At 40.9% G+C, this 10,206-nt stretch overlaps 1 protein-coding gene across 1 annotated transcript in view; it reads left to right on the top strand.

Moving 5' to 3' along the window:
• Nucleotides 1-10,206, top strand: part of ift80 (intraflagellar transport 80 homolog (Chlamydomonas)) — a 28,500-nt gene that overhangs the window by 1,733 nt on the left and 16,561 nt on the right. The window contains exons 3-7 of the mRNA XM_035153865.2: nt 1,414-1,524; nt 1,665-1,733; nt 3,785-3,894; nt 5,205-5,294; nt 5,405-5,542. Of these exons, the coding sequence (XP_035009756.1) occupies nt 1,414-1,524; nt 1,665-1,733; nt 3,785-3,894; nt 5,205-5,294; nt 5,405-5,542 (518 nt within the window). The remainder of the gene's footprint in view (nt 1-1,413; nt 1,525-1,664; nt 1,734-3,784; nt 3,895-5,204; nt 5,295-5,404; nt 5,543-10,206) is intronic.

Raw genomic sequence — 10,206 nt, 5'->3', positions numbered from 1 at the left:
AATCTGGATGATGTGCATCTATATGGCCTTGTATTTCACTTCTTTGGCCTATATTAGATATAAACACATAGGATATGGATGTACTGTTATGGCAGGCAACATGTGGTCACAACACTAATGGCAGTGTAGGGTTGCATAAACACACCCACAAACTGAAGCAGCAATTTTCTCTGGCAGACCAGAGAGTAGTGTAAACTCTTGTTACGATTCACTTTTTGAAACTTTCTCCTGCTTCTTATATTGCTAAAGTTAAATGAAATTCTGCATTGCTCCAATTATTATTATTTATGTTTTTTATTAAAAGATACATTTTAATCAACCTTGTTGAAGGTCTACTGAGCCTTATTGGATTTCCTTCACAGCATATCTTTTTTTTTGTAAAGCACTTCTTTAGTGTGACCTCTAGAGAGTAACACTGGCTTTTCTGTAATAATCTGTAGTTCTAATATCTGCTTCTGCTTTAAAAACAAACTAAATGCTGATCATTGGCTAAGTATCCTTCATTACTTTGAGATGGCAAATATTGACCTGTATCTAAGAGAAATAATTACATTGCGTAGATGCATCATATGCCACTCTATCAAAAGGATATTGTGTGGAAGTCGACTTCAAAGTACCAAATTAAGCATGAAGAATATTGCTGGTCCTTTTGTTTTGAACAACAGTCTGTCAGCTTCATGCTCTCTTTCCCTGTTTAATTACATTGTGGTGTCATAATAAATTCACACGGATGTATCATTGACAATTTAACAAACAATATATAAATATAAGAAAAATAAAAAGGGGATAATATGTTACCATTATAAGAGTTCATAAAGAAAACACCTGTCAAATAACAAGTACGCAGACAACAATGTTTGCCAACACAAATGAGGACTGGTAATGTGAGTGCAAATGTAATAATAGAAAATATATTTGTAATACTTTGACAGTTAGAAATAGTAATTCTCTATTGCTGTGTATGTCTTTTATACTCGCTACCTGCTGGACCAGAAACATCCACTTTTGTTGGGATGTCCAAAATTAGAAATGGGAGAGAGCAGCAGCATGCTGATTTTCAGTTTTAGGCTGCCAGAAATTACATAGAACATTTAGAATTTTTTTAATACACTCTGCCACAAAGTACATGTTAGGCTTGCGTCTTCAATAACCGTCTCCATGCCTGATCACCCTTCTAGCAACTAGAAATAGAAAATTGCCCTAATTTAACCGACAGAAACCTTTTCAGTTTCCCTCATCCACTTTGTGCTACAACTTTGTAATTTAGCAGGGAGGAAATAATATAGCTCCTTTGCTAATTGCATGTTATGGGATTGATAGTTATACTTTTATTTATAGTGCTGGATTATAATGTTTTTGCAGCCTAGAGGGTCGGATTCCTAAATAATATCTGTATTGATGGTCTTTTAACAGGAAAGTTCCACCTGGTCACCAAGGTAGGACGCATTGAGAAGAGTGTTGAAGCACACAAAGGAGCTGTTTTGGCTGGAAGATGGAACTTTGATGGAACTGCTCTCGTCACAGGTAAAGAAGACAGGGCTTACACATTTTAGTTTAATGAACCTGCCATCCTAATTGGAATAAACATTTAGATTTTTGTGAATTCAGTTGTTATACTCTTTATATCCCGGACATCTGGTTAATCTCTTTTTCTAATATCTTAGCTGGAGAAGATGGGCGGATCAAGATCTGGTCAAAAAGTGGTATGCTGCGCTCAACACTTGCCAGCCAAGGTACGCCTAAAGACACTTGCTTTACTTCACTTATGTTAAGCTACTTACCATAGATGTTGTGTTTGCTTGTATGAAACTGAATAGAAAAAGTAGGGCTAAAATAGCAATAATTATTATCCTGGAAAATAGCAATTTTAACGATTGCAGTTTTCCAACCGCAAGATATAAATGTTTGGCCAGTGACTGGTTTTACCGCCTGAATGGCTGGCAAATTTAATCAGCTGGACCTAAGGAAATAACATTTCTGTGAGTTTAAAATTGTTTTGGGTGTGTGTGTTCTCCAGTTTCAATTGGCCAAATAGGATTTCTTGAAAAAGAAAATACAACCCTGAGTTGTTTTGATATTTAAGATGGAGATTAAATTTGTTCACGTAAGTAGTAAGTTAGCTCGTTGGGTAAAACGTTTAAGTATCAAGTTTAAGTATCAAGTTTAAGTATCCCTCACTACATGCAAACGTGTACACAATGAGGCTTAGAGCAATACATCTAAAGAGTCCATAGTCCATGTCCCTCTTGATTTACAATGATCTGAATGGCACTGTGAGAAAGAACCAATCGACTTTTAGACTGACAGAAATTTAAAGAGATCACAACTGAAGCAGCTGGCAGCCAGTAGTAGGAGCCATGTGAAGGCAGTCACTGACCAGCCAGCTGCAGGCGTTTAGTAAACATAACACAAAACTCTGCCACCAATTACATCCTCACCGTCACACACGCACACGCACGCGCACGCACACACGCGCACACACACACACACACACACACACACACACACACACACACACACACACACAGTAACGAGTAACGAGTAACGGTTGCTTCTGGACCTTCTGGCTCATGAGATGGAGAGTGAACAAGAGCAAGAAGCAGAGAGGCCCGATGATGAAGACCTGGCACACAGACATGCATGAGTTGTGTGAATTAGGGAAGCCTTATTTTATCCCGAGGGCTATGACGCACATGTTCACCTCCTCAGCTGGCTCCCGTTTGACACAGGACACAAAATGACTCACTATGCGTCTTACAAGTCCACTTTAAATGTTGTTCCAGATCGCACAGTACACAGTACATTTTAACTTACATGTGTGTATGTATCTCACTTGTACATGTGTCTGCAATGTAGCACTCACTCAGGATGATCTGCAAGATTTTCTTCTCTGGTTAAACTGCCTTATTTGCTCAGAAGTTTTAAATGACAATGAATGTGTGATTGTGTGAAAGTGTGGGGTGTCTAATAAAAACGTAACTGTGTTTTGTGTCTTGTATGTATGAGAGAGCTCTTGGAAGAGGTTGGTGGTGAGTTAGTGACAGGACGGTGAGAGGAATTTGTTCTTACCCCTCGTAGCCTGGTCAGATTTAGGTCTTGTGACCAGTTAGCATTTGTGAGAGAGTTAAAAGTAACCACCCCCCCCTCCCTATCCTTCACACGTGCGTAGCAACAACTCTACTTATATACTCACATCTTCCCACATGTGAACATTGGCACACAAACACGTGCACATGCTTGTACCTTTTATCTTTGTAAGGACATTCATCGACATAACACTTGCCCTAACCCCTTAATCTTAACTATCGCAACTTACCCCGACCCTAAAACTGGCCTTTAAATGTTTGTCAGAAAGTGTGGACCGGCTTCTCCAAAACGTCTTTACTCTGTAAGGTCTAGTAGTGAATTTAGTCCTTGTACAGATAGAAGAACACTCGCATATACACACACACATATTTGTGCTTATATTGTAGAGGTTAGGCAGGTTTTCTCAGCTGGTTTGCCTGGAAGCGAAGTGCTGATCCATAGGCTGAATGACGTGGGATCTCTGAGGGAATACGATACCATGTGAGAGGAGGAATTGGCATCGCTGTATCTTAGAGCTATTGTTAATAGCAACTACTTTGTCAAAGAGAGAGGGAGAAATCCAAATTAAATTCCGATCCTATAAATATTATATCAATGAATCGTCAAAATCCTCATATGCTGAATCCATTGCTCGTGACTTTGTGATTAACACAAGATAACAGTTTTCTCTCTGCCTGCGTTTCTGCATATATTCCAGCATCTCCTGTGTATTCTGTGGCCTGGGGTCCCGACTCAGACCGAGTCCTCTACACATCAGGGAGACACCTCATCGTCAAGCCTCTGCAACCCAGTGCAAAAGTCCAACAGGTAACTTCACATATTCTTGTCAGAGTCCAACTTTCGAAACAATACCTTTCAAGTAACTATGTTAATGACAAAAAAGTAATAGTAATTGACTTAAAATCACACAAAAACATTTGTTGCAAATGCATTATGATTTGTCTTCTATATGCAGGCCTGTTTTTTCTATAGAAGAAGAATCAAGAAATATGGGTTAGAGTTAAAATATTCAGTTTTTGCAGAGTCTGTGAGCTCTGTAGGTATTTTCATTGTCTGCTTTGCCACTTATGTTATATCTATTGGACAGTTTATCTTTGTGTGGTATTTTTTTTGTATCTCCTGTGTAGATTGTTCTTATTTCTTGATCTGACCATTGGTCTGACATCACCAGACCCTTTACCCCTTTAGGGTCTAAATCAATCAAACTTGAGGTTTATTTATTTGCATTGCACTATAATGGATACATAAAAGTGCAGTAGACCTATGTGTCTGTGAGTGCCTCTGCATTAAGGAAGGGTGCAGCACTAAGGAGTTTGCGCACCAGTCATTTGTCTTGTTCACGTATACATTTGTTTATTACTCTTCTTGAAGCTGAATAGCGCCTGGGACCTTAGATAAACAGTGGAGGGTTTAATGTGCGCCTTCTCAACCCTTTGCTCTCCCTCAGCTGTGCACTCACGCACACACACACACACACAAAAAACTTCATCCACTCTCCCTGTGAACGCCTGAAGAACGGCACAGTGATGCGAGTTGAAGCTGTGTGGGGGGCTAATCTGAATCAGACACTGTGCGTCAGGAAACGCGGGTTAAACATGGGCTGGACATTGCCTGGCATTGCTATCTGATATGAGGTGGGGTGTGAAAATCAACTACTTGTAAAGGGCCCCTAAAAGACCCACTTTGACCTCTGCGATTGCTTACACATAGACACATACGCACAACACATGTGCGTGTATTTAAGTGCGTTTCCCTTGGGCGCATGGAGTGAGCAAGTAGGGTAGAAAAAAATAGAGTGTAGGCATGTAGAGTGAGCAGGAACAAGATTGGAACACAGTAAGATAAGGCTGGTGACAGGCTTTCTGCTCTTTGTTACACTGTGACACATAATGGAGTGAGTAAACTCTCAATGAGGTCGGTGTTCATACACTTACAACTGTGTAGAAGTCCAAAAATAAATGCCACTCCTGGTTCTTACTGTGCTAATTTTTATTTTTGCTCTCTTTTTAGACTAGTTAAAATGGGAAAATATAGATCTCTACTCATTGCATGGATAGCATCATAATGTTGTGCTGAAGTTGTCTTGCTCTCTCTCTCTCTCTCTCTCTCTCTCTCAGTGGAAAGCTCATGATGGGGTTATCCTGAAGGTGGACTGGAATTCAGTCAATGACCTGATACTGTCAGGTGGAGAAGACTGTAAATATAAGGTGTGCACTGTTTGAGAGTTACCTTAGGATGTCCTGAGGTGGTGTGTTGTTGTTTTCCTAAAAGAAAAAACATGATACAACTCAGAAAACATGTCCTCGCCCCTTGACAGGTATGGGACAGCTTTGGCCGTCTGCTTTACTCCTCGTCAGCTCATGACTACCCGATCACCTCCCTGTCCTGGGCTCCAGATGGAGAGGTGTTTGCCGTGGGCTCCTTCAACACCCTGCGGCTCTGTGACAAGACCGGAGTAAGAAAAAAACGACTCTAACTCTACTTTATTTCTTAGTGGTTGAGTCTCGTCAGGACTCTCTCAATAGAATGTGATGTAAGTCCATTGCTAAGATTGAATGTGAACAATTAGCAGCTGTAGAAACTCAAAACTATACATATCGGAGAAGTGGAGTTTACTACTAAAAGCAAGTGTTTGCGAAAAAAAAAGAAACCAAAATATCTTGCGAGTAGATGAACTAGGTTATAAAATAATGTTGCTCAGTGAGATTTTAAATAACTAACTCATGTCTGAAAATGCTATTAGGGGCTATGACTTAATATAAAAAGCAATTACACTAACATTTTGTTTTCAGCATACTAGATGACTATCCTTCTAAATGATATAAGTACTTTGAACTTAAACAAATCCCTTATCTTAACAGGTTTTTTAATCACACAGCTCGCGGTGAATCCAGCGGGGCATCCCCTGCTGTGTTCTGGATTTCTACAGACATTATACTAGGAGGCCCAGCAGATAAAGTCTGCAGAAACTACGGAGCGTCTCTCTGGGTCATTTGCGTTCACACCTGCACCTTCTCCGGAGAAAATACTGAGGAACTGCGGAGTCCAGTGCATGTCTAAAGGCAGCTATAGAAAGATTATCCACTTCAGACTAAATACACTTGAGCAGTGTATTTCTGACCCCAGCACCCCCTGTACCTCTGTTATAAGTTACGGTTTCTGACAACCTTTGAAGGGACCTTTGCAGAGACTACGAAGCTGTAGATATTGTAAGCGTGGTTTTGTTTACTCTCAAATACCAATATAACATTTATGCTTTGTGGTCAGTCAAGTCCTTTTCCCTAAAACATACAGTATCTGTGGTACACTGTCAGCTTTTTCAGTGCAGTATGGTTTATATCAGGGGTGGGGAACCTCTGGAATTTGATCCTGCCCGCGAGACAATTCATGAATACAAAAAAAGCAACTCAGAAATACAAAACAATTCTCATGACGGCAATTACCTTTTTTTTGTCGATTAAAGAAAATAACATAAAATCGTGGACCAACATGTACTTCAGGGTGGTCTCTTCCGGCTGTATGCCTGGCAGGTCACAGTCAGGGTAAAGGAAACACACACGTAGCTATTACATGTCATCACCGACAAGCACCGTGGCAACTGTCAAGAAAAGAAAAGTAGATGCAGAATGTCAGGCTTTCCAAGAGAAATGGACAAACATTTTTTTTTTAAGTAAAAGACAAGCCAGTGTGTCTAGTGAGGAAGCGACCCCAGTGAAGTCCAATCTGGACCATTATTACAGCTGGAAATGGGCTGCTAAACTGGATTAACTGACTAAACAACTCATCATTGCTGTTTCTGGGATCCCTGCTGAGTTTGATAGGAGGCAGAATTGCTGTCCTTACAAGCCATGCGTAGTATCACCATTGAAGTTCTTTTGGTTTACAGCGGTGAGTGGTATCACCATCATTACCATCTGACATCACACACGTTGCCAAAGAGGTTCCCCACTCTCTGGTTTGATTTGGTGTTGCAAACTACCGGTACTACTGGCTCTCTGCACATTGTTCGTCTCATAAACCATGTGCGGCTGCATGCCACAAGTTCTTACTACCTGCCGCTGACGGTCACTGGAGTTGTAATGAGAGGGGAAATGAGAGAATGATGAATGGTAATTGTAAGTGTTTTATTATTGCTGAGCCGTTGGCCAGGAACAATATTACCAGTTCCCCGCTCTGCCCTCATGGAACGCTTATTGGGCCACTTTGAGTTTACGTGGAGTTGTCGGTGTATCGCTGTATCAGGCCTGTTGTAGTGAAAACAAACAGTCAGAGCTGGTTCTTGTGTGCTGATCACCAGGCATTTCATGCTCCATTTTGATTTAATTAGGATCCAATGGCTTTTTTTCTGGAGTACTAAACCAAATGGGCTGTAGAGAGGTCTGAGCCAACACATATATCTTCTCCAGAGGGTTAGGGTGTGTGTTTTGGAAAGGTTACATTAATGTAAAGTGCAGTGTACGATCATCTGAAGGGAAATCCTTTGTCATTACCTTTTGGTTGTCTTGACCTGGGATTTCAGTAGTTTTCAGAGCAGTTCCCAAAATATAGTTGTGAGTTAATTAAATTATGCAAATTAATCTATTTAGTCATCTTTTTTCTTTGTGTCAACAAAAATACATTTATTGTGCTAGTAAAAGTGTAACAGACCCGAACCAAACGACCCGATTCACCTTACGCCCTCACATTATGGGCTTGTTTACGTAGTTAGTTTGTTCCATTGTTTCTTCACTGCACCACTTGCTTTGCTGTGGTGTCTTGGTTATAGCAGTGTGATGATGATGATAATTATGATGATTATGGTTCTGCCCTGCTCTAACTGGAGGAAGGGTATGCTTGCCTTCTCCTCCCTAAGCCCCTCAGAGACAGTGTGTACTGTAGCATGGCGTGGGAGGCTTGCTCAAGAAGAGAGGGGGGGTTGACTTTAAAAAAACAAAATCCCCCTCAAAGGTCACTCTGAATCATATGTGTGAATTCAGACATACACTCTTCTCACGCATCAAGTTAGAAAAAGTGTTATGAACACACAAATGCACACTTTGGTCAATGTACTACACTTACTGTAATATTGCTGTGCAATTTGAGTTTACACACAAACACAAGACCCATTAACTAATTAAGGGGCTTTACCTGTGTTGTCGCTGCGGTTTGTTTGCGGTGCGCTAAGGGTTAAGGAGTGCAAAGAGTCTTTTCAGTTACTAGCGTGACTAATAGGAAGGAGTTTCATTCTGTATCTGCTACAATGAAACCTTGCACTTTAACGTATTGTTGCTGGCTCAGCAGGATCAGTCCCGCGCATTTAACCCCTTCACCTCCCGTCCAGCTCGGCTCCCCTCTTACCCAAAATTCAAAACTCGCTCCTGCTCTTTTCCTTCTTCTCCTCAACGTTCTCTCCCTCCATACACCACGGCGAAGATGTAGTGTAGAGAGAGGGGCAACATACACACATGCACACACACAATCACACATGCACAAAGTTTACATCGAGGCAAACGTACTGGGAAAGATTAGTCGAGCAGTTCCAGCAAGTTTGTTCTGTTTAGTTTTTCCACAAAGCATCAACATTTAGTAATTACTAAATACAATATTGTGTGATTAATACATATTTAAGGATTTTGGTGTGATTTTGTTGAGTTTGGAGTTCTGTATGAAGGAGTTTTAACAGCACACAAGACACAAAGAGGTTCACTGTCCCTTTTACAAGATTTGGGAGAGACAATAAGTCAGTGTCTGTCTGTGTGCCTGCCATCGTATATGCATGTGCCCACATGCCTGTGTGTGTGTGTGTGTGTGTGTGTGTGCGCGTGTGTGCAACCATTGCTGTGCAAATGCGCCTGCGAGACAGCAGTCTATTTACGAGGCGCTGCAGCTGGTGTCTAGCGTCTGGACCCTGTCACGATCCCTGACACTGTCACTGGCTAACAAGTAGGACTCATTGTGCCAGGCGAGCACTCTCTCGCTGCTTTCTCCCCACCCCTTTCTCCCCCCTCTTTTCCTCCCCCTTCTCTTCCCTGCACTTGTTTTTTTTCTCTCTCCACTGTACACCCATGCTCACATGTATGAATGCAATAGCTGCTTGGTTTTGCTTTTCAAATTCTTGTCCAATAATAGTTTTCTTTTCATTTTTTGGAACTTGATTGGTTAGATCATAAACCTGAAATCTTACAGTTAAAACTTGAACCTCTCTTACAAGACAGACGGCAGGACATTGTCCCAAGAGCTAATAGATCTTTGATTTTTATTAATAATTCTTATAAACATAGATACATCTTGTATTCGAACAAGATTTTATTCAAATTAAAAATTTCAAAGCTTGAACAAAATATCAAAGCCAAATTTCGTAATTATTTTGCCACTCTTCCTCCGTGGTTTGAAGATCATTCAGGACTTAGCGGGTGTTCAGACTGAAAAACAGCCCTGCATTAAATCAACACAGGCTAACACAGTGCCTGGCCAGAAGACGTCACATTGCGCTGTGGCAAAAGTTGAGCCGGGCTCAGTTTTTTTTTGCTTGATGCCTCCGAATTTGCCAGACTGGATTCAAATGAATGAGCAGCCTGTATTTTTCATGCAGGGCTAGTGTCAATCTAAACGTGGCCACAGAACCAGGCTTCATTGAACTTGCCGATTATTACTCCCCCCTGTTTCTTGGTCTGCTTTCCATCTTATTGAAGTTGTGATTGTGCTTAGTCCTGGTGCGATCCAGATTCGTGTCATACTATTCCCCTCTTCTCTTTGCCACTCCTCACTCTACTCCACTAGTTTTAGGTTATACTTAACCACTGTCAATTTAGTCAGGACCATCAGATGGTTTAATGTTTGCCCCAGGCTGAACCCTGGTTCCTACCAACATCCTTATAGTTTTCAATACACACTTTGATAACAGCTGTCACCCTCAAACAGTTTTGGGAGATGTGTAGTCATAAATCATGTATTAAATTTATCCCTCATAATGGCAGTATTGTTTTCAAGAGTAGGGTTTGGAAAAGTGTAAAACCACTGGTATCTACTTGTGGGTACCGCCTATTAAACAGTGGCCAAATGGCCCCTCAATCATGACTATCATACATTTATTATTTCTGGCTGTGATTTCTTTTTTTTGCCAAATGCACTGTCTTTGGA

This window comes from Hippoglossus stenolepis, chromosome 4 (genome assembly GCF_022539355.2).
Source record: "Hippoglossus stenolepis isolate QCI-W04-F060 chromosome 4, HSTE1.2, whole genome shotgun sequence".
In the NCBI taxonomy this organism is placed as follows: Eukaryota; Metazoa; Chordata; class Actinopteri; order Pleuronectiformes; family Pleuronectidae; genus Hippoglossus; species Hippoglossus stenolepis.
This window is presented reverse-complemented; position numbering and strand designations above follow the sequence as displayed.